The sequence below is a fragment of the Miniopterus schreibersii genome (assembly GCF_964146895.1).
Source record: "Miniopterus schreibersii genome assembly, chromosome: 5".
NCBI lineage: Eukaryota > Metazoa > Chordata > Mammalia > Chiroptera > Miniopteridae > Miniopterus > Miniopterus schreibersii.
In genome coordinates, this window is record NC_138106.1 from 28,060,037 (window position 1) to 28,085,261 (window position 25,225).

The 25,225-nt window shown below is 37.5% G+C and overlaps 1 protein-coding gene across 4 annotated transcripts in view; it reads left to right on the forward strand.

Annotated features, from left to right (window-relative positions):
* Positions 1–25,225, forward strand: part of FNDC3B (fibronectin type III domain containing 3B) — a 292,074-nt gene that overhangs the window by 151,480 nt on the left and 115,369 nt on the right. For all 4 annotated transcript variants that reach the window (XM_081137956.1, XM_081137958.1, XM_081137959.1 and 1 more), the window contains exon 4: positions 14,227–14,303. In XM_081137956.1, coding sequence (XP_080994082.1) covers positions 14,227–14,303 — 77 coding nt within the window. The remainder of the gene's footprint in view (positions 1–14,226; positions 14,304–25,225) is intronic.

Below are 25,225 nucleotides of genomic sequence, written 5' to 3' on the forward strand. Positions count from 1 at the left end.
TTTCCCTCTTCACTTTTAAACATTGTCCTGAAGTTAAGACTCAGCTAATTTGGCTCAAAGTAAGTATACATGAGATTAGCTTCAGGGATCTTGAATGTGCTTATTTTTTCTCTCTTTTATTTATTGGTGCTCTTTCTAGGTTATTATTTTTCTACTGTTCCATAGAACACCAACATCAAAATCAATGGCGGGTTGCAGGGAGGTGTTGTGACTCTGGGACAAGGAAGGGAGAGGTGGCCATCCTGTGAAAGAAAGCAGATTCCAGAAGCCTGAAAATCTACATTTTCAAAAGGCCTCATACATTCTGGTGTAACTCACTTTGTAGGCTCACAGCTGGGAAGGAATGTAGGGATTGGCAACTAAAAGCTGTTTTCTGGAATCTGCAAGAATAGACCTAAGTACACCAGTGCCATGCAGCATATTGCTCTAGAACAGCAATTTTCTATCTTTTCCATCCCATGGCACACATAAACTAATTATTAAAATTCTGCAGCACACCAAAAAATATATTTTTTGCCAGTCTGACAAAAAAAAAAAAAACAGGTATAATTTTTATTCACCAGATGGCTATTGTTGTGTTGGCTTTTGTCATTTTTTATTTGACAATCTAAGGGAAAAGTCAGTGCCCCTGACAAAATAGTCAGGTATTGCATGTTTTAGAAATTCTTGCAGGATATCAATTGAAAATCGCTGCTCTAGAAGGAAGCATAGACATCATTAGGTTCCTTTTCTTTTACTTTACATTTGTGGACGTTAACAGGGACAGTGACTTGCCTTAGGCACCACAGATTGGATCCCATGTCTCCACTGAGCTCCATTTGGTTTTGATGGGGTGGGTTGAAGAGAAGAGCCTTAAAAAAATACCATTTCAAAGTTGAAATGGATCAGTGACTATCCTTAGATTCCTATGATGCTTCTTATGAGTTGTCATTTTCCATATCATGGGTGTGCCGTCATCACAGGCCCTTTCATGCATCCCATTAATTGGAAAACAGTTGTAATTCAAAGATTAAATGGGGCCATATTTTTTTTTGAGGGGCGGTTCTGCCTGGTTCATAGTTTCCCTTCCAGTCTACCAGATTATTTCCTCCTTCTGTTTTTTGTTTTGGTTTCCTTCCTCCATGTTAGGTAATCTCTCTAGTTCCTCTCCTCTTTTCAAAGAGGTCAACTTTCTGCCTTAGACCCTTCTTTCTCCTTATCTGCTCTTCACTTTGTTCTACAAACACGTTGCCTAATAGACTTGACCTCTCATATCTGTGGGCAGGAAACTTTTAATCAAATATTTGACAATGTTTTACTCATCTGAAAGTGTTCACTTGGTAAGTATGAGGCTGAAGGTGTATTATTGGGCCTCAGAACATGTGCATCTGTTCACATGGGGAATATTTTATATGTGAAATCGGGGCAGAAAAGTCATAAAACACAATGGTTTCTCAAAGACAGTGATGGAAATGATAAGATGAAAAAGACAAACAAAACTCAGGTCTTTGCATGCTCACAGTTTAATCTGAGTGGGATGTCTTGAAAAGGAGGGGTATAATCTGAACATTTTGCCTTGAAGGTCTTTGTGAGTTGCTCATATTTGTATATTGTATATGTCCGTTGATGGCTATGCTCCCATCTAACCATTGATAGTACTATATGTGAAATCCCAGTTTTGATATACTTTTGTTGTTTTTATTGAACACGTCGATAATTTTGCCATCTCCCTTTCTTACGTATCCTAATAAGGCCCAGTCTTGGCCATTCCTGATTAGCAGACTGAGGGCAGGTGGTTGTTTGGATGAGGTAGCTTTAGAATTTGTCCATTCTCTTGAAGAGCTTGCTATTTTTTTCAGCTCAGGAAAAACAGTAGTGAATCGGCTAGGAGATCTTTCTGGTAACCTGTTTCCCAAGTGTACATCCTCCATTTTCATTTGTCTCAGGCCCCTTTAGTAAATGGACGGTTAATATTTGAAAGTGAAATTGTAGCCTGTTTAGTAGTAAAATTGTTTCTGTGGTACCAGTGTGCCAGGACTAGAAAACATCTATGCCATAAAGCAGTCTGCTGCCTTTAAACAGTAACCTTGTCAGCTCATTTTTATAGCTGCGAAAATAGCGGGCCAGGGTGACCCAACCTTCCCACAGTTACTTGGAGGTGTTTAAGGACAGCCTTTGATCAGACTGCAAATGGGAGAGTCTGCCTATTTGCAGTTGTTGTTTACTGTCAGTTCCCAACCTGCCTTTTGTTTTGTTTTTTTCTACATAAGAACAGAAGTGTAAAGGCAACAGGCTATGTCAGCATGGCTGGTCTGCAGGAACTCTTATTTACCTTCCTGGCCTCCTCTATGTGGTTTAGGTAAGGCAGACTAGAACTATAAACTAAACTAGTCATCTCAAAGCCCATCATTATGTCCCAGCCAGTGGACAATTTAGAGAATTTTTATTAGCAATCAAAACACTTTTGTAAAATTAAGATAATTTCAGAAGATCACCAGTCTTTGGTTGAGAGACTACATTCAACCTGACATTGGGTGATGAGTGAGTGAGTACCCTACCAGGTTGGAAAGAAAATGGCATCAGGTATATAAACTGATTTATTTTACGGAACATTTGGTTTATTTTTTCCATTTCCATAGTAACTCTCGGTTTTCTTTAGTAGCTCTAGTCCATGGATCCCAGACATTTCTCTCTTCCCTTTGGATTTGAGGCACATGAGTTAAAAGAACTAAGCTAGTAAATTGTGTTGGGATGTTGTCAATAAAATGCCTTTAGAATGTTGTCAAAGGCTTTCCTTTAGAGCACACACTACTAGCCAACCCTGAAAGCAGTTAAAAGGGATCCTCTGTGGTTTGCTTTGTAAAACCTCATTAGTGCAATGGATAATTGAGCTCCTCTCAATATATATGTTGGTAAAGCTATTTATTATTATTATTATTATTATTATTATTATTATTATTATTCTTTGTAATTCAGCTTTCAGGTGGATGATGTTTTGTTCATTTGTAACAGGTGAATAATGTAAAACAGATCTTGTAAGGAATGTAGTCATATTGTTGTGTGGTTAATGATTTCAGTACTGTTTTCAAACCTGCCCTTCTAGAGCCTAACATTGAAATTGTAAAGTGGAGCACAAATAGCATAGGAAGTGCACATTTGCCTCTGAGTTCTTCATGCAGTTGCTATGAAAATATCTACTTGCTATCTTGTCTGGCTTGCTGTTCTGTCCTGGGAGAAGTGGGCCTTGTGCTCAGCCAAATGGGATGGGAGTGGGGTTAGGGGAGGAAGAGTGAACAGGGTTTTATTCATCTGTTTCCTCTCATAACCTTTTCTGAGAGTAGAGAAAGCTTGTGAGAGAGTAAAGACAACACCTTCAGGACACTCAGGGCAGCAGTGAACAAGTTCTGCCCCATTTTTCTCTCCCCGCCATTGGCTTTCAATGAGCAATCTTTAGTTTTGACTCTTTGTCCTGCAAAATTAATAGTCTTTAATATATTTCTTTAAAAACATCAGTTTGTGTTTTATCTCAAGACATTTAAAATAATTCTGCTCTAATAAGTTTTTACCCTCAAAAAACACTTTGGAGGGTTCCACTGAAATAATGCTCACCTATTCCTACTCAGTTTTCCCGGTAACTATCTTTTGAATTTGTTATTAGCTGGAATACCAGTAGTCTCTCGAATTGGTTCTCATTATTCTGTATGAGAAAGTGTGAGGAACTTCCGACGCCCTTGATGGGCATAAGAGAAAACCTGCGGGGAAGTTTGCTTTTAAAGGCTTTGAAATGAAGTATTTAATGCTTTTGATGCCTTTTTGTTAATTTCGCTGCTAATGTTTGTAGAAAATTCCTTTGTAAAATATCAGAAAGCCTTCCTGAGTATTATTGAGTTGTAGTTATATCATCCCTCAGAGCTTTGAAGTTATAAGGTCCCGGTTTAAGTATAAATAAGTGGATCCATGGATTTTCTGCCTTTAAAACCTGACATTAAAATTAAAACAAAGACTGAATCTTAGTCTTCATTTAGATGAGTTTAACTGGTAGGGTGAACTGAGTGTTTTTCATTGTTAGGTTCTGAATGTGGATAGGGTGATATCCTTTAACTTGAAGAGGAGGGAGACCTCGGGAGGTCCAGCTGCAGTACCAGGCAGGGCGTATGAACCCACTCTTTGTTTGCTTCTGTTTTGTGTGTGTCTCCCCCCCCCCCAAAGATCAACTTCGTGAATCATTTCTCATAGACCTTCTACTTAATTCTTGAATCATTTCTGTTGGTAGACCAGACTTTCACCAAATGCCCATGCTGCTTGAGACAGCATGGACATTTGGGTGATGTGCCTGAATCAATGTCTGAGTGACGTGCCTGACTCCATGTCGAGATGCACAGTATTGGTCACAGAAACCTCAGGCCAAAACCAGGACCCAAAGCTGAGTTGCTCTCCCACCCCCACACACTTCTGTGCACCTGTGCATTACTCATTCAGCATGCCATTCTCTCTATAATTAAGAACAGAAATGCTTGTTCTCTTCAATGTCATTGTGTCCTTGGCATCCTGCTCAGGGTCTGGCAACTAGATCAGGTTCAGCAAAGCTACCACCCAGAGTTCTAAAGTCAGGAGTTGAAGGCTGTATTACTGGCCTCTGTCATAGTGCCTGACATCTTTAACAGTCTTAAAGCTTGTATTCCTGTAGCTCTGAATTTAAATCAAGTTCTTTTTAAAACCATGTTAGGCCATCATACCCGTTGGGACTGGATTTACTAACTTCATTTACCATTCATTTTCTGCCACAGAGTTTTAAGTATACTCCTCTACCCACCCCATGGATCATTTTTGATTGTCCAGCTCCAGAGCTCTTGGCTCTAATAAAACAATTGCTGCTTATTTATGTAGTAGTTCGGTAGTAACGTATCTATTGTAAAATCCTCTGTGTGGCTTTAAATTCCTTACAGCATCTTACACAATAGTGTTTATTGAATTAAATAAAATATTAGCTAATATAAATAAAACACTCTGCAATAACACAGTAGTTCTATGGATTTCACTAACATTTAAGCCTTAAACCAACTCAATAAAGTTGATTGCATAGATAATCACAATTTTATCGAAATGGAGGAAAATTGGGATTCATGAAGTTTAGTTTTATGTGAAAATTAAACCCGTGTCTCCCTACTCTATTCCTGTTGCCCTTATAACAGCTAAGTGGCAAAACAAGTTCAAACAAATATTTAGAAAGAAAAGGCTTGCATTTAAAACCAGCAAAACAGATTTATTAACTGATGTAGCTCCTTCCTTCTTGTATTTTGAAATGGTTAAGTGAAAAGATGGTGGTGAGCCAATGCTTAGGAATTCTATCTGTAACTCAGTTTTGGTTCTTGGTAGTGGTGTACCTCAGAAAGATTTCCAAAGGAATGTTTAGTCATTGGGCAATTTGTTGTTCTGGTCACTTGCTACTTTCAGAGACAATGGCTGAGCCAAACTAGAAATTGTTGTAATGAAGCCAGTGTCAGGGAGATGTAGATGATCCGACTTTCAGAAAATAAGGGCTGATCCTTTGATACAGAGTCATCTCAGGACAGTTAGGCACACCAGCTTTCTAAGATTTCCTAGAAATTAGGGAAAGCTAACAGGTAATCTGGGGAAAGGTAAAGAGCTAGGATTAGGGGTGAGGAAGGAAGTAGGTAACTATGAGAAAGCAGCCATCCTTTCCCTTTTTTAAAATTTGGTTTTTATTTTTTAATAATAATTCATATATCTTAAATGCATTACATTTTTTTTAAAGGAGGATATTTTCCCAAGCTACAAGATGGGAACATGTTTTTAGAAGAAAGTATGTGAAAAACCAAACAACTCACTTGCTCATTTGAGACACTCTTAATTCTTCATTTGTCTCTCTGGTAAATGATTACTCTCTATTAACCTCTTTGTTCATACAGTATTTTTCTTCTTGTAAGCACAAGGTTAAAGTTATTTTTTTAAATACCATTATTTGACAAGGCAATGTGCTGGGTACTTATAAGTATTACATCTTCTAGTCTCTGGAACAGCCCTTGGAAGTAGCTCTTTTTGTAGGTCAGAAAAGTGTTGATCAGTCAGAGAGATTTTAAGTAACTTGCCCAAGGCATGCTAGAAAATGGTAGAGCCCATATTCAAATCCAGGCCTCATGAGCCCCAAAGCTTTTGTTTTTTGTAGTGCTCAGGTTCTGCTCTTCCAGCCTGTTTTCTCTCTGGCAAGATCCCTTTGGGAAGAAGTAGCAGTTACAGTTTGGAGAGACTAGTATATCTGAGCCAGTGAAATGTATTACCTAATACCTGGCTCTGTGTGAAAACTACACCTTGAGAGAAAATGACTTTGCAGCAGCATTTTAAGAAACAACAAATCTTACTCCAGGTGGAAAGTAAAATGAGAAACAACGCTGAGCTAAAAGCTAGAAGAACTGAGTTCTAGACCCTGTTGTTCCATCACCTGCCAGCTGGTCAGTTTGCTTCTGGGCCTCAGTTTATTTATTTGTAAAGCAGTGAGGCTTCTACTAAATCTTCAGAGCCTTTTAACTGCTCATTTCTGCAGTTACTGATGTGTTTGTTAACAGGATGACAATCTTTTAAAATCTTGCTAAATTTAGACAATGCCTGAAGTGCCGGCTTGTGTCTATTTGTTTTACATGTCTGTATCTCCATAATTAAACTACCAGTCCTTTGAGGATAGAGAATGCAGCTTACTGGTCTAGAAATAGCATCCTTTCAAATATGAATGTATAGGGAATGAAGATGTGCTCTGGGAGATTTATACTCAGATGCTTTTTAGTAGTTTATTAGTAACCCCAATTTTACTATCTTACATTTCTTTGGTTATGTGCTCACCATCTTTTTAAAAAAATATTTTTATTGAGGTGACGTGCACATAACATTCTAAAACATTTTCATCACTCCAAAAGGAAACCCTGCGCCCATTAGGCAGTTGCTCCCCAAATCCCTCCCACCCTTAGCCTTTGTAAACCACATGAGTTCTGTCTCTATTGATATATTTATTCTAGATATTTCATATAAATGGAATCACAAAGTATGTGTGACCTTTTGTGTCTGTGACCTTTCATTTACTGGCATAATGTTTTCAAGGTTCATCCACATAGTAACATGTATCGGTACTTTCTTTTTATGGCTGAGTAATAGTCCTTTGCTTTTATTATGTCACATTTTATTTACCCATTCATCCCCTAATGGACATTTTGGCTATTTCTACCTTTTGGCTATTGTGAATAGTGCCTCTATGAACATGTGTGTGCATGTGTTTGTTTGAGTTCCAGTACAGTATTTGATTCATATGGGTGTGTATACCAAGGAGTGGTATTGATGGGTTATATGGTAATTTTATGTTCAACTTTTTGAGGAAGCACCAAACTGGTTTCCACAGCAGCTGCGCCATTTTATATTGCCACCAGCAATTGTACAATGGTTCCAGTTTTTCCACTACTTCACCAATAGTTATTTTTTATTTTTCTGAGAATAGCCATTATATCTAGTGTGAAGTGGTGCCTCATTGTGGTTTTGATTTGGATTTCCCTAATGATTAGTGATGTTGAGCATCTTTTCATGTGCTGTTGGCTATTTAAATATATTCTTTTGTGAAATATCTAGTCAAGTCCTTGCCTATTTTTAAATCAGGTTGTCTTTTTGCTGAGTTGTAAGAATTCTTTATGTATTTGGGGTACAGGTCCCTTATCAGATAGATTTGTAAACAAACATTTTTTCACATTCTGTAGCTTGTCTGTTCATTTTGTTAATAATGTCCTTTGATGCACAAAAGTTTTTAACTTTTACAAAGTTCAGTTTCTTCTTTTGCTTGTGCTTTTGGTGTCATATCTAAGAATCCATTGTCAAATGCAACAATTAAAATATACTCACATTTTCTTCTGAGTTTCATGGTGTTCCCATTATATTTAGTTCTATGATCCATTTTGAGTTAATTTTTGTATAGGATGTCAGATAGGGTACAAAGTTCATTCTTTTTGTCTGTTTGGGGCCTCTTGCAGTTCTTTTCCATATGATTTGCAGGTTGACTTTTCTTTTTCTGCCAAAAAGGCCATTGGAATTTTGATAGAAATTACATTGACTCTCTAGATTGCTTTGAGTAGCATTGCCATCTTAAGCAATATTAAGTCTTTCATTCCATGTCTTTCTTTAGTTATTTCCATTTATTTAGGTCTTTTATTTCCTTTTTTATCTACACCCAAGGATATGTTTATTGATTTTAGAGAGAGAGGAAAGGAGAGGGGGGAGGGAGAGAGAGAGAAGAAAGGAGGGAGGGAGAGAGAAACACATTGAACAGTTGCCTCCCATAGGCACCCCAACCAGGAGATAGAACCTGCAGCCTGGGTATGTGCCCTGACCAGGAGTTGAACCTGCAACCGTTTGGTGTACTGGCTGACACTCCAGCCAACTGAACTACCTGGCCAGGGCAGCAATGTTTTATAGTTTGTGTATAAGTCTTTTCACCTTCTTGATTAAATTTATTCTTGGGTGTTTTATTCTCTTGGATGCTGTTGTAAATGGAATTATTTTCTTAATTCCCTTTCAGATTTTTCATTGCTGGTGTATAGAAACACAATTGATTTGTGTGTTGCTACTGTACCCTGCACATTTACTGAATTCCAAATTAGCTCCAGTAGGTTTTGTTTGTTTGGTTGGTTGGTTGTTTGGTTTGGTTGGTTTTTGTGGAATTGTTGGGATTTTCTTTATATAGGATTGTTATCTGCAAATAGTTTTACTCTTTTTTTATTTGGATATCTTTTCTTTACCCTCCCTATCTCTCCCTCCCCCCTTATTGTTCTGGCTAGAACTTACAGTACAGTGTTGAACAGTGGTGATGAAAGTTGTCATCCTTATCTTGTTCCTGATGGTAGGGAAAAGCTTTCAGTCTTTAACCATTGAGTATGATGTTAGCTGTGTTAGCTTATTGTCTTTTAATCATCTAAAGCAGCGATTTTCAACTGGTGTGCCACAAGAGTTTTAAAAACATGCAACAACCTGATTATTTAGTCAGGGGCACTGACCTCTTTTTCCTTAAATTGCCAAATAAAAAAGTGACAATAGCCTTGGCTGGTGTGGCTCAGTTGGTTGGAGTGTCATCCCGTACACCAAAGGGTGGGGGGCACATACCTAGGTTCCTGGTTTGATCCCCTGTCGGGGCATGTACTGGAGGCAACTGATCAGTGTTCCCCTCTCTCTCTATTTCTCTCTCTCCCTCTCCCTCTCCCTCCCCCGTCCCCCCACCCCCTTCCCCCTTTCTCTCTCTAAAAAAAAGACAACAGCCAACACAATAGCCATCTGGTATGAATGAATCAAAATTATACCCTTTTTTTGGCCAGATTGGCAAAAAATATATTTTTTGGTATACTGCAGAATTTTAGTAACTAGTTTATGTGTGCCATGAGATGAAAAAGTTTGAAAATCACTGATCTAAGGGGTTATCAAAGTGTGGTCCCTGGACAGCAGCAGCTATATCACCCAAGAATTTGTTAGAAATGCTAATTCTTGGGATTCACCCGGACCATCTGATCCTGAAGCTGTAGGAAGTGTAGCTCAGCAATCTGGATTTTAGGTGACCCTCTGGGTAAAACTGACGCACAGTAGAGTTTATGAACCACTAAGCTAGAGTTTAAGATTCTTTGAAATTAGGTCCTGTACTTTATTATTTTGTATTCCTTTAACTTCTCTTGTGGGATTAGTGTCAGTGTTGAATACGTTTTAAAAAAAATAGTCCATGTTCCCCAAAGTGCCTACATCATCTCTTAGCTTGACTGTGTGTCTTGAGTCACCATAATTGGAGATTAGACAGTCACAGGATTTATCAGAAGACCTTCCGTTTTGTATTCAGTCTTAGACCCATGGCAGACAGCAGAAGTGCACTTTTATTTAGACCTTTTGTTCTGATAACTTTCACCATAATTATTTACTTAACCTACTAGCTATGGCCTTATCCGTATAACTACTTCTGCCAGTAAGAATTTCTCTTCTTTGGCTATTTAGACAGACTCAAGGGTCACTTTTATAGGGTTTATTGGCTTTTGTCACATCATTATTTTGCTTCTGCTTTATTTTTCCCATTAGTTTTATCTCGCTATGTGTGATCTCAGTTCCTCTACATCCTTTGTGAACGTGGTATTTAAGATAATAGGATAAGAATATGATGTCTTGCTACTGAGGGCTGTTGAAAATAGCCATTGAGACACACAAATACCAGTTTATAGACAGGTATAGTAATAAATTTCTAATTATTCACTACTTGTTCACCTGTTGAATACTTAGCTTATAAAAATACCATTTAAATGTGTGAAATTGTGGTATAATTAATTATATATAGCTATTTCTAAGGCTGGTTTAAATGATAATTTATACCCTGGATTCTCAATTACCACCACTTTCAGATTTCTCAACCTCATCTGTACATTCACTATGAGTCAATCTAGTTAACTCTGCTCCCAGAATGGGTGCATATTCTGAAGGTAGCATCAGAGCAAGAGCTGTATAAATGTGTGAGCTCTGGGGGATCCCTGGTAGCAGGGAAGAAGCAGAGAATGAAGCTCAACAACCTCACAGCCTTGGCAGGGGCTCTTCATGTGCATGTGTGGTCCTAAAAATACCATTCGCTGGACTTACCTTCAGTCTCTCTGATGTGGCATTTAACTCATAGGACCATTGTGTGAATTACTGTTGCTTGAATAACTAAGCTATAAGTAAATTAAACGTCAATTCATTAACAAATGTTAGCAGACTTTTAAGATGTTATACCATGTATATTTCAGTTTAATTTTTAATGATTGTAAACCAAACATAGTTCTTGTCTATCTCACGTCTTGTTCAGTGCAAAAAGAATTGTTAACTGTTGAAGCCACAGCCTAAAACCTGAAATTGATCAAAATTCCCAAGGCATTCTTTTTCATGGAGTTACTTATCTCTTAGCAAACGCTTTAGTTTCAGTTCGAGAAACTGTGCATGCGACTTTTTTCATCTGTCTGTGGAAGAGGGGAATTCATGTGGTCTGTAGCTGAACTTCTTAATTAGCTTCTCAAAAAAAATCTCACTGACAGGGTATTGGAGTTTATGTTTGCTTACTTTCGTTTTCAAATTATTTAATGTATGCGTACATATATTAGTGTAGACCTACCTGTATGTAATGAGAGTGTTTAATTAAAGGGGGTTCCAGATACCTTAAGAGATTTTAAAATTATTTTTAAAAAGTTTAATATTCAGTGACTTCCCAGTATAGTCAGAGAAGTTGGTTTGTTTGAAAAGATTGTGTGATGACATCCTCCCTCAAATACTGCCCCCCCCAATATAGCCACTGTTGGTGGTTTGAACAAGGAGAGAACTATTTTTACCGTATTCTAAGGGCTATATCCTTTTAATAAGTCTTGTGTGTCATGAGGGTATCGATTAAAAAGTCAAAAGGAACCTACTACTCCTAGAAGTTTAGGGAAATAAGTTTGTGTTTTAATTACTTAAGGGTTGTAATAATATCGGGAGGTTCTCAGACACAAGACAGTTGCACAGAGGCAATAAACTCACTGATTGAGAGACAAATGTTTCGAAAGATGATAGCTTTTCTCATACCACCATTGTCATTCATTCGTTCGTTCATTCATTCATTGCTTGCTTGCTAGCTAGCTTTTAAACTGCAGAATGCCTGCGAATGCAATGGCTTATTTCAGAAAGGAGAGGAACCTTGGGGTTCCAAGGCACAGTTGAGTTTTGGAAGTCATTACTGTATGTCTGGCAATGCCCTTTGTACGGGTTTCGATGACAGTGACAAGAGGGAGGGGGAACGAGCATGTTTAAGTCATTTGGCTACTTTTGAAATCAAGGCTGGGAAGAAAACATTTTCTGGCAGTAAATCACTTACTTGTCCTACATTCTTTAAAGTATTTTATACAAATGACTTTAACAGTTTTAGGGGTCATGCCTGGGGTTAAGAGACTCCTGGCATACGTTTTGGTGATTAAAAAACAATACTTAACTGAGGTGGTAGCATTTCTCTTCATATCCGTACTGTGAAATATTTGCTATTTATCTGATGAAGAAGGTTAGCCTTTTAAGGCACTATTGTACAAAATGTATGCTTGTTGATTTTATGTGTTTATGAGGACTATTAAAAGAAATTAGTACTTATAATGTAACAAACAAACCAAAAAACAAAAAGCTATAAATAAAAATTTAAAAACATTGTAAAGATTGCTAACATTTTGATGAGTGATTATTGTGCTATGTACTACTCCAAATGTTTTTGCAAGCATTATTGAATTTGATCTTTAAACCCAGCCATATCAGGTAGGAATTCTTCTCATTTGTAACTGTTGAGCAGTAAGGCTCCAAAAGTGAATTGTTCAAGGTCACATAACCAGCGTGACTAGTGAGCTGGGAGTGAAACCAGGCAGAGACCCTTGGATTTCACAGATACTGCTCAGGCTAAGGCTGAAATAGTTGTCCATGATTTTTAAGTGAGGCAATCCAAATAAAACTATTTAGTACATACCGAAATGTTTTGATGACTGTGGCAAAAAATGCTAAAGCTGATGAGAAAGATAGATTTGGAAAGTGCCTCCAGTGCATGTATTAATTGAAATCATACTTAAAGATAGAATAAGCTCATACAGTTTTCCACTTTTGACATTGTCTTTTGCTTTAAATGGTCACCAGTTTGTTAGTAGCCTGTGAGAGACCACTGTGGTTTTGTATGTGTTTAGAGATTATCAGATAAGTTTAGTGCTTTGGAATATTGTCCATGAAGTTACAGTGTGAACTCTGGTCATATGGTATGGTACATGAATATCAGCATCTTTTTTGCCCTGCTCCTATATTTTCCTCCCTCTGCTTACAGACCTGTGGGTGGGCACCCCAACATCCCTGTCCCTCTACACCCCCCACTGGCCCTCTTCTGTGAAATAGTTTCAACATTGAGTTGTACTGCAAGGTGCAGGGTACATTATGCTTACATGTAAATGCAGCATTGGGTGGCAGGATCTGTCTTCTTTTGCCAAGAAAAGTGTTGTATTTTTCTTGGTTTTTGTTACTGTTCAGCAGTTTTCAATGCCGGCAGCACAACACTCATTGGGAGAAAGCAAATAAACAACACAGGACACTTGGAGCCAGGAAGTCGAATCGCAGACTATAAGCATGTGGCATGGGGTTAGGGGGTGAAGACAAATATATGCTGACGGAGGATGATTTGACTTTGGGTGGTGGGCACACAGTGCAGCGTATAGATCATGCATCATGGAAATATGCACTTGAAATTTATATAATCTTATTAACCAATGTCACCCTAATAAATTTAATTTAAAACCCCCCACAGTTTTGGATTGACATTTGGGAAATGGGTTGCTAAATATAGGGGAGCCAGCTACCAATCTGAAAACCAGTGGTGGTGAGGTTCTTGCACATCTAGGGAAATTAATCAGAGGACTTTTGGAAGAGTATCAGAAGTTGATTTTGATGTTAGGACAAATGTGGTTTCTTTGTAATTAAATATTAACTCAAACTATATTTTAGGTAAGTGTTGCCTTGCTGGTCATTGTTTGCATCAGACATGTGATTAACTTTTGATGAATTTGAAACTAACCTCTTGTTAATTGAATATTTTGTTTTAAAACAACCCCAAGTGAATTTGTCATAAGTATTTCTAATAGTGCCTAGTTTTAAAATACGATCTTTCCCCTCCTGCCTTATAATGTAAGAGGCATACCAAATTCAGTTGGTTTGGAGTGTTTTATGTTTTTTTCTATTTCAAAATTAATATGTTATAGTAACTTACTGAAAATAATAGTTTGAAATGAAAATTACAAACCCAAGTCTATTGGAGTGTTTTAATCCAGAGGACATAAACTCATTTAAAATGGACTTGTTTAAGCACTTATTAATACATTCTTTTAAAGGCAAATATAAAGAAACTTTTTGCCCCACTCTGTTAGAGTACTCTTAACTAAGCAGCCTTGCTTTATGGAACTTGAGGATTTGGGAATGATTAAATATTTATAAAGATGCTCATAGTTTTGGTTTTTTCCCCTTGACTTATACAATCTGGAGAATTCCTTTTCATTCATAATTTCACATCTAAGGCATAATGTACCAGTTAATGAAGAGAAAATAGTCAGTGATTAATTCTTTTTAGTTTTGATAATATTTTTTAAATACCAATGTTTATTTTGAATACTATATACATTTCTTCAACTGTTAATATATTGCTCTTGTCTCTTGTAGGACCTGCTGAAGTTCCCATGATGTCACCCAATGGATCCATTCCTCCCATCCACGTGCCTCCAGGCTATATCTCACAGGTAAACCATTTGATGGACTCCTTTGCTCACTATAGGCACTTTCATTGTAACAGGAGAATATATGTGGAGACTTGAAAACTTATTCCAGAATTAATTTAGTTAGAATAATGCTGGAGTGTTCATCATTTTTGTGGTACCATGTGGCCCTTCCTGAGTCTTGCTGCTTAACAGGCCAGAGAGTTAGAGGGAGGGAAACACAGCAGGGCTGCTAGGCTTCCGTTGGCCAAGATGAGTTTCACTCTTGACCATTGATTGTGATTTCTTCATAGAGTCTACTGACTTAGAGATTAATTAGTAAAATATCAAAGGAGACACTATTAACATAAACAGGGCCTGTCCTCTGTTATGGGAGTCTCATTTCTCCATAATGTGGCACATCCTGGACTTGGTGAATTACTGAGTATGATGTAAGAACTTGGCTGTTTGTACTTAAATTTCTCTAAAATTTGCTTTTCTTTTAAGTAAAATAACCAATAGCAATTTAAAAAGTAACAGGCATATTGGAAGATTAAAAAAAAAAAAAAGTTGATAAAGGAAAAAGTTATACTCCTGTACCCAGATAAGGTTTAAAATGTCCTGGGTTCCTGGAGTGTGATATCTGTATATACTTTAGTTTTTGTCCTAGACTCAGCACAATGTGAATGTCTTCCTGTTTCTCCCAGCACATCTTCCTTCCCAAATTCCTAACCAACCATTTTCCCCCTCTTTGCCTTTTTATTCTTTTCTCAGTGTAAGAGCATCCTATACTCACTGGGAAAAAAAATCATGAAAGCATAAAAAAATATTTATAATTTTACTACCCACAGAAGATAATCATTGTGTTAACATTTTGGGGGTTATATTCTTCCAATTTTTTTCTTTCTATTCCTTCTCTGTTTCTACAAGTGGTGTAAAAAAGTCTGAAATTTTAAGTTTTTAATTATTTGCTAGGATAAAAAAGTTGGTACCTACATAGGAAAATTGCTGAAGTGCAAGCAGGGATCAGAGAAGTTTTACCCTTCTCTGATGTAAAACTTATTCGTTTCTTTACCATCTAAGTCATAGTGTAGCCACTGTAATTTCATTTTTTTCATCTTTACTTTCATGTGAACCAATTTGGCATCTTTGTTTTGTTTTGTTTTGAGTATCCAGAATGTTAGGCAGTCTTCCCCCTGTTTTAAATAAATTACTTGTTTTACACAAGTCTTTGTAAATAAGAGTCATTGAAGGGAATAAATGGTGCAGAGCAGCCCCTTCCAGCCAGGACATGTGATGATGGATCACATCCACGTTGCCAGTCAATTAACAGAAAAGAACAAGGAATGCAGAATGCCATTATGTCCCCTGCTCATTTATTTTGAGGAAGTGTTTCATTCCATTGAACAGAGTACAGTTCTCACCATTGTCATGGCAGAAATAACACCTCCTTTTTTGCTAAAGGTCCATTTAAGGAATACCAGTTAAAAGTTGAGCATTCTGGTGGAGAGAAGCTGCAGTGTACTTTTTCTTGCCAGTGGTTTTACTGTGATTTACAAATAAGAAAGCTGAAGCTCAGAGTAGAACCAGAATTGCAACCCATGCTTTTTGGTTTTACCGACCTATTTCCCACTATGATATAATCTTGAAGTCAGCGTCAGTGCCTGCCCTGATGGATGGATGTGCTTTACGTTACATTACTTTCTGACAGTGTGAGTGTGGGTGTGTGGTGTGCCTACTCATACATCTGTCTCCAGTACTAAAGCGTAAGCTTCCCACATATGAGATGGTCCATTATTGTAAGAAAATTGAAGAGGGAGGCAAATGAATGATTAAAAATGTTACATTAGTAACTCTGAACTGAGTCAATGGAGAAAATCTTGATTATAGCAGATTCATTACGTAATTAAGTGGCTGAAAGTGCTTTAAAGATAAATTGGTAAATTTGATTAAATAAGTTTAACAAAAAACAAATGTCGGTAATGTGCAGAGATCATCTTATAGTAAGAGAAACTCCCGGAGTTGATGGGACAGACAGCTGTGTTCTGCTCAGAGGTTCAGTTAACATAACAATCTTTGTTTTCTTAGGTTGAGGACTGATTCCATGGACCTTAAAGATAATGTGGACTTAGGGTCAGAGAACAGTGGAATCTTGTCATTTTGCCTCAGTAGCCTCTGATATAGTAGGCTTTTGTGTATTGTAGTATATGTGTGTTTTGCTCTTTCCTTTTTGGTGGGAGGCTGGGAAGGTTTGAGGAGAGGAAAAAATCTGACCTATAGGCTTAAGTTTTCTTTTAACTATGAGAAAGTGGATTTAGGTAAGAAGGCATTTAGTCTTCTCACACTCATCATCATTTCCATTATGTAAAAACACTTGTGAGTGTGATTAGGGTTGAAACCATGGGAGAAAACAGGACGAGTGCTATAGCTGAGAGGGACATGGGCATTAATTGAAGAGGCCTGCCTTCAAATTCCACTGTGGCTACTTCCCATGTAACTTCTACAAATTCTTTCACCACATATGCGAATACCTGCCTGATCTGGTAGAGGTTAAGAATGAAGAGAAAATGTAGTCCACACCTCACATAACAGTGGGCATTCTGTACGTGGTAGCTGTTATAATGAAGACTGTTAAAACAATTTCAATGAAACTGGCAGTTTGCCTTTCTAAATACACATTGAGATCACACAGAATGAAGCAGTTTTTTCCTTTCATTGTATACTGGCCATGGTTCTTCTCCATTTTTAACCTCATTATTAACTTTCTGAATAATTTATATATAAAAATTTCTTAAGCAGATGCCTTGAGTTTTATTTTCCATCCTTTCATAGTAATTTATGAAACATTTTTCAAATGTTACAGGAAAAACTTCATGGAGACCAAAAGATTAAAAAAGCATATGAAAAGAAAAAGTGAATTATTCAAGTTAATGTGCTGTCATTTGGGACACACCCCCCCCCCCGATTAATTGATCTAACCTAAAAACTGAATAGTAGTTGATATAAGTTTTTTTGTTGTTATTGTAGAGAACATACTCTGTACCTCATTCCTTTGTTTTGGGGATTAGTTAATGGGTAAACACCTGTTGAAATTATATATATTCTATTTCCCATGGAGAGTCATGAAGTTTATTTAAAGAAGTATTTAAATTTTGGTATGGTTGGTCATTCTCCAATGAGGATTTTTTAAACAGTTCGCCAGAAATCGGAGACCCTGTGGTGGAAACAATGGGGCTTATTTGGTGGGAGCCTGGCATGCTTTTCCCAGTTTTTCTCAGCTGAGCCAGCTGAGCTATACATATTAACTTCAGCTCCTTCCCTGTAGTAATTACAACCTGGAATTAAACCAATGCTGTGTTTCTTCTTTAATGTTGTGAAAATGATGAGCAGAAAGGAGCATGGGGGATTGTCCTGTGCCCTGTCAGACTGAGACTCAGACACATTCAGCTCCCAAGAATAAAGAGAATTGGAATCTCTTGCATGTCCTCTGGAGGAATTGATTTTTCTATAGGAAGTTAGGGAAGATTTCCAGAATGAACAGAGTGTATTAATGGAAGTCGGGAGCTGTGGAAAGAGCAGAGGACTTACATTTCTATTCTGTTCCAGTTTCCATTACCAGTAGATATTCAGCAACTTTATTTTTTATTAGATGGCTTATTTTGCCCAAGTTATAATTACAGACACGGTTGGAACTGCTAAATTAAAGAATGTACCCAGGATGTAACCCCCTCAAAGCATTGTGCACGTTTCCTCTTTCTGAGCCTTCTCTCTGTCTCCTTGTTCTGCATTTTCTCTTGGGTTTCTTCTTTTTGTTTCTGAGACCCTGGCATTGAGGTTTAATTGAACACACGATTAGTAGGAGGAAACATGAGCCCAGTTTGGGCTCTGCGTCCAACTTTCTGTGTGATTTTTAGGAATATTTTTAAGCTATTTACTTGGATGTTTGCCTTGTTTACTTGATCATTTTTGGTCTTCCTCCCTTTTAGCATCTTAAGTTCCACAAGGTCAGGGACACTATGTGCCTTGTTCATCACTGGATCTCTAGTTTCTTGAAAGGTGCTCAGCACATAATAGGTAATTATCAAAATGTCACTGACTGACAAGTCACTATTGTCTTATGGAGGGAGAAGCAGAAAGGAAAGGGCTGGAGGATGTCTGAGGTTCTTTCTAATCTAAAATTAGGTGATTCTGCTCTACTGTTCCTTAAAAAGGAGACCAAGTAAGAATGTAAGTTTCTGTAAGCAATCATTACTAAAACAGTGTGGCATATCACATTCCTTTGGTATGTGGCATTCTATTGACTAGAATGCTATTCTTCACTTCTGTGGAAAAATGATAGTTGATTTTCATATTAACAGTATTGAGACAGTATCACATCTAGAAATGACTTCTGAATCAGTAAGGATTAAATTATGCACATTATATTTTATTGCACAGTTAGTATAGTCTGCCTTTCTAAATTAGTAACATATTTGTTATATGTAACAACTTAGGAAAAAACCTTGCCCAACCTATTGAGTTCAAAACTTTATGAAGATTAGGTGGATTTTATATTTCTACACGCTCTTTGGAACCCATCACGCTTACAAAGTTACTTTGCTATGTGATAAATATGATCTGAGCATCATCAGCATGGATGGTTAATCCTTTCTTGGGCTATGGAACCCATTGGAAGACTAGTGAATCATGTTTAAATGTAAAATTTAAAAACCATAGGTACGATCAAGAACAATCTGCCTGTGTTTCTATGTGAGTGTGTGAGTGTGCTTCAGAAGCTGGACTGAAGTCATATCTGATTGGCCATCTCTTCTGTGCTAATCAGTGGTGAGGTGCTAGAGTATAGGAACAGTTACTATCCACAGAGTCCTTGTAGTGGTAGCTTTATTAATATCTTAATAAATTAAACCATCAGATCTCTACCTACTGTTTGTCTTCTGACAAATAGTGTGTTCCTTTAAAACAGCATTTCCACTTAGTCTGGAATAATTGGCCCATTTTATTGCATAAAACTGTGTGGATGTAACGTCTCACCTGTCCTGTGTTCTTATGTGCCACACAGATATTGAGGAAGATTAGATTTTTGATCTTCAAATGTGCTTCTTTTTGATATTTAGGCTGGTGAGATACAATAAAATATGATACTTAGCTTACCTTAGATTATTAAGTTACTCAATTGATCCTGAAATTCTTCATCTAGAATTTAGGACTGTGATGTTACCTATGTTAGAGGATCTTCTGAGTATTACCCGTTAAGTTCTGTGCCAGGCATTTTATAAACTGTTAGGTGATATATAAGTCACAGGAGTAGTTATTGTTACAACTTTGTTACACCAAATTTATCAGTTTGCCATTTGCCTTCAGCATCTGCTTGTAGAAGGGGCTGCTTGATTCTCAGCAGTGTCTTGAGAAGCCCAGCTCTTCTAATCAGGGCTCTCTCCCTTCCCATGGGTTCCTCAAGTTGGGGCAGCTGGGGTGTGGTATGACAGCTGGAGCCAGCTGAGGACCCAACCTTGGTTCTGCAGTTTGTAAGCTGTTTCTCTTAACCTTGCCTGGCATCCTTCTTAATTTGGAAAGTCTTGATAAATTACTGCCAGTGTTCCCTCAACTAGAGCATCACCTGCTTTACTGAAGTAGTTGGATTAGAGATACCACAGAAGATATACTTGTTTTCGTCAAACTCTCCAAACGTCAGTGGTTTTAGTTATGAGTAATTGGGTAGTCACCTGGAAAGAGCCAAGTGTGTCCAGCAAAGTACTAAAAGTTTTTTAATTTATATATGCCCCAGTTGCGCCCCTTTTTATAGATTATAGATTTATGTCAGTGTGAGAAGCTTGGCTTGTTTCTGTGTATGTAAAAGTGTTGGCACATATAAAAGCAAACAGAGTGGGATTGCCATTTATGAGTTATCTTCTTATACTGGTCACCTCCCAAATGAGCCTGTCAGTAAGGATCATGAATCATGCCAGAAGTCCGGAAGACAATTGCCATATCAATACCTTCAGCTTATGATCCCCTATACAGCAACCTGGCTTAGATCTAACCATTCCCCCCCTCAGTTTATACCTTAGCCATTGCCTGGAGTTAGCATGTGGGTTAAAAATGAAGCTTCAATAGAAAATTTAAGATTTTTAAATATAAACGAGTGTGTAGGTAAAATGTTTGGGGAATTTTTGTTTAGTCATGAATCACCTTAGGTTTGGTGATTATTATTATTATTTAAAACCTTAGGTTTGGTTACCTATACAGCAGATGAATTGGTTGATTACTTAACAATCGACAAGATCTGTTTGAGGAAAGTTATTAGAATTTTCAAAGAACTTTTTTTTTAATTCTGGAGATGGTATTATCAGTATGTAACTGCTCTGCAAGCTGATCCCTTGGATTATATAAAGGGCTTTCAGAAACCTAGAAACATCACCAATAATATATTTTTCCATTTGGCTACAAAAATACCATGCTGTATGGCAAAAGGAGTTGGTCTTAAACCTAGAGGGTTTATTATCTTAGGACATTAATGATAATAAAGCATTGGGAAGAACAAATATTATTTCATCAATGTTAGCCATTACTGATATGAAGAGAAATGACATTAAGAGCTATGTTTGGTATTTTAAACCACAGATACGATCATGAAATTTGAAAGGGCAGAAAAGTCAGATGTGGAAAAGACATTCAATTCTACCACCATTTTTAAGTTAATTGACCTCATCAGTAAAATAGAAGGGCCATTTGCTTCAATATAATTCTGGTTGCTCTTTTTTTTAAAAAAATATATCTTTATTGATTTCAGAGAGAGGAAGGGAGAGAGACAGAACATCAATGATGAGAGTAATTGATCGGCTGCCCCCTGCACGCCCCCCACTTCGGATCGAGCCCGCAACCTGGGCAAGTGCCCTGACCAGGAATCGAACCCCGATCTCCTGGATCCTGAGTTGATGCTCAACCGCCGAACCATGTCTGGCCAAGCTCTGGTTGCTCTTTGAATGGTCCTTTATTCCAATTTTGCTTTCTTCTAATGGTAGCTAGGTGATGGTGGTAAGAGTTTTATCCATAGTAGCAAAACGGGTGGACTAGGGAAAGGCCATTCCTTGTTTCAAATCTCTACTCTCCATGACCAGCAAACTTGCTTTTCCTCTATTATACTGTTCACTGTACAGGGTGAGGCAAAAGTAGGTTTATAGTTGTGAGTATGCGAAGCACAGTGTATTTTCTTGTATTATTATTTATTGTATTCTCTGTATGAATAACTGTAAACCTGCTTTTGCCACACCTTGGATTAGAAAATGCACAGTGAGGGGTTAGTAAAAAAAAGGAAAAGTGAGAGCTAGCGCCTTGGTCCTCCAGGTTTTCAGTGTCTTTCTTGTGAAATAAAATACTAAGGTAATTTAATAGTAATATTAAATAATATTTCATTAAAACATTTAAAATACAAGTCAGACATGACATATCTGCAGTTAACTGGGTTTAGGTTAACCTGAGATTTTAGAGAAGAATGTCAGATATTTACCTGAGTTATAGGAGGGAATTTCAATAATGAATGTGTTAATAGTTCTTGTTAGACATCTAATCTAAGCAGGTAAACTTTTTTGGGGTTGTGCTTTTTCATTCATTTGTTCACTTAGCCAACATTTATTGAAAGCCTTGTGTGTGCCCAGGGGCCCTTGAGGGACTTGCAGTGGGGAGAGAGAGATCTGTAATTCACGCTGTAGGAGCCTTTCACAAACCCATTTGGTCCCAGTTTTCTGTGTGCAGGTGGCTCATTCAGTATTCCTTGCCCCCTCCGAAAGCTGGCTGCCAGGCCTTGCACACTGCCTACCTGCATGCAGGTTCACATGTGTCCCGGTACAGTCTGCTCTCCCCACTTCCTGGCTCATCCCTGGTCCTCTAGGGCAGCCTTTAAAACTTTTTCTGTTGCCTCCTGTCTTTTAAGCTCTTCTTTTGATTCTTGTCACTTGCAGCCGAGAAGTAGGACAGAACTCTCTGACCTTGGGTGAGTTAGCTTAACTTCTCTGAACTTTATTCCTCTTATCTCTAAAACGGGGATAGCTGTATATGCTTTACAGGACTGCTTTAATAAGGTGCTAATATTAATAATAGTAATTATTAGGTAAGATTTTTCTGTTATGTATCAGTTACTGTTCCAGGACTTTAACATATTAATGTGTTGCCTTGCTTGAGAATGTATTAGAATTAATATCTAATTCTCCAGTAGATCAATGAGATAACCCATGTCCAGCAGTTGGCAGACCACAGGCACTGGCTGTGAGTGTCTTTCTCATCTGTCTCCCCATGCTGCCCCGTCTTGCTGTTGCTTCCAAGTTTTTTCATTTTGTTTTAATAGTTCTCTTGGTCATACCTCTAAAAACACCCATGCAAATAAGATAAACAGTCTTTCTGTTTAACCTTTTGTGCCTTATTCCCTAGCCGTTCCTCCTGTGTCTAGGCCACTGGAGGAAAGAATACTAGGCACATAGACGTTTCTCATTAAATAAAGGAGTGAACTACCTTCCATCAGGCTGACTTTCTTCCTTAGCCTGAGGAAGGTGGCTGGGAGTTCGTTCATAAGGGATAAATGCATTACTTTTTATAGAGGGTTTTTTAAAGCAGACAAGGCTGGTGGTAGAACTTAAGATAGAGGAGACTTGGGAGGTTCAGATAGGTGATGTATTAGTTTGTAGGGCTACCATAACAAAGTGCCCACAGACTGGGTGGCTTAAACAGCAGAAATTATTTCCTCACAGTTCTGGAAGCTACAAGTTTGGTTTCTTTTAAGACCTCTCTCCTTGGCTTATACATGGTCATCTTCCTTTGGTATCTTTACACAGTCCTGTTTCTGTATGCTGTGTCCTAATTTACACAGCATTTAAGGACGCCAGTCATATTGGATTAGGGCCCACCCATATGACCTCATTTTATCATAATTACATAACTTTAAAGGCCCTATCTCCAAGTATAGTCATATGCTGAGATACTGGGGCTTAGGATTTCAGTACATAAATCAGTTGGGGGAATGGTGGACATAATTCAGCCCATAACAGGTGGCATTGATTTTTTCCAAGGGTCTGTTCTCTGGAGAATTTATGTGAATGGCCATTCTGTTGAGTCACAAAGCTAGAAAAAAAGTCTAGATGAAAAATAATAATAATAGCAGTACTTTGTTCTGATTTCTGAACGGTACTTACTTAGTCTAGTTTTTCTCTTTCTATTATTCTTAGGCAATGTAGATAAATCTTACTGTTTAGCACCTATTTTTTCCTCCTCACCTTTGAATATACAATGCTTAGCTCATAGTATGTGTCAGGAAATAGTTGTTGAATTGAATATAGGCGATTTGTCTGCCTCTGGACATTGTCACAATTTCATTCATCCCAAAAGGAAATGAATGTCTTTCCCTTGGCTGTTTGTGAAGACTGAAGACACATTTTATTGTCTGAGAAGTTTGAGGCTTGAACTCTTTCTGATTTTTAAATTCTGCTACAGTAATGTATTTCTTTCTGAACCATAAATTTGTTTTTAAACAGAGAATGTTATTGCCACCATTTCCTGGGTTGCTTATTACTTTGTGCATTATCATTGCTCCTCAGACTTCTTTATTCTTTGGGGAACATAGGCATAATTTCCTTAGACATAATTCAGATCTGAATTTGGAAGTAGACGGCACTGTAGAATGATGTATGTTTATATTCGATGGTAAGAAAAATCTGTATTTATGCTAAAATTGTACAAAGTGTGCTACTAAATATATTCATAAAAGATGTGTTTTGATGATAATTATTAGCACATGCATTAGGATTTCCAATATCATGGTTTATTAAAGCACCATTTCACATATACCTGTAAATTGGCAGTCATTCATATATGAGGTTAATGCGATTAGCTTGCCAAGGCCCAGAAGAAGTTACATTTATTAACAAATACATAAAAAGCTATGTTTTCAGCTTTATTAGGGAGTATGACTCAGAATCTTAATTTTAAGGATTTAATATTGCCTTATTAACAAAATATTAACAGTAGTTAATTCTGACAGTTATGTTAATTGGTTCGTTAATAAACGTAAAAGATTTTAGTTTTCTTAATATAAAGATTAATGGCTATTAATTCAAACCTATCCTGTACACTAAAGTACAGACTAACATTGCTAAACTTGCCATTTTGTATCAGGCAATATATTAAAAACAAAGCTCAGTATAAATTTTATTAGAATGTTTTAGATACCATTAAGTCATTTTATTTTGGCCTATAATCAGCCTTCTGAAGTGTAATGAGGTATGAATTACAAGTTTAATTTTCAATGTTGGGTTTTTGTTTGTTTCTAAAAACAAAACTTCCTACCTTGTGTGTGCCTGATTGTCTTAAATACGTGATTAGACTTGTTAGTCTCTTTGGCAGCCTGGTCCTGGCTTCCATGTTTACTCTTACGCCCTCATTGTCCCCTTCCTTCTAGGGCCCTGACTCAGAGGCCATTGTCTCAGCTGTTCCAGTCTTACCAATTCTTGGAGGTTCCGAAAGCCTTCCAGATTCTGTCATTCAATGCTCTTCTCTGTATTGCACAGCTTTCCCTTTTGATTATGGTATCTGTTATATTAGCTGTTTCTTATCTTGTATCTCAACAGAATTGTTTGCTCTTAGAGCAGGTAGCATGAAATTGGCCACAGAGACAATAAATATTGGTATTGTGCTGCTTTAGTAAATTATATTCCTTGGGTAAATTTAAAGAAAGTATGGATCTAATGTTGATTGGCACTCACTCTGCTCACAGCAGGTGCTGCCTTGTTGTGTCTATCTTCACAGCACTCATTACATCACCAGGATATGTGAGCAAAAGTGTCCAACTTGATTTGGGATTGCTCAGGGTTTTCATTGGTTGGAATCCCCTCATTTTACTTACATCCTTGGTCCCAGATTAAATGACTTTTGGTACTCTTATGGCTTCTGAAGTTGATGTTCCCCTTTTTTCTCCTAAAGCC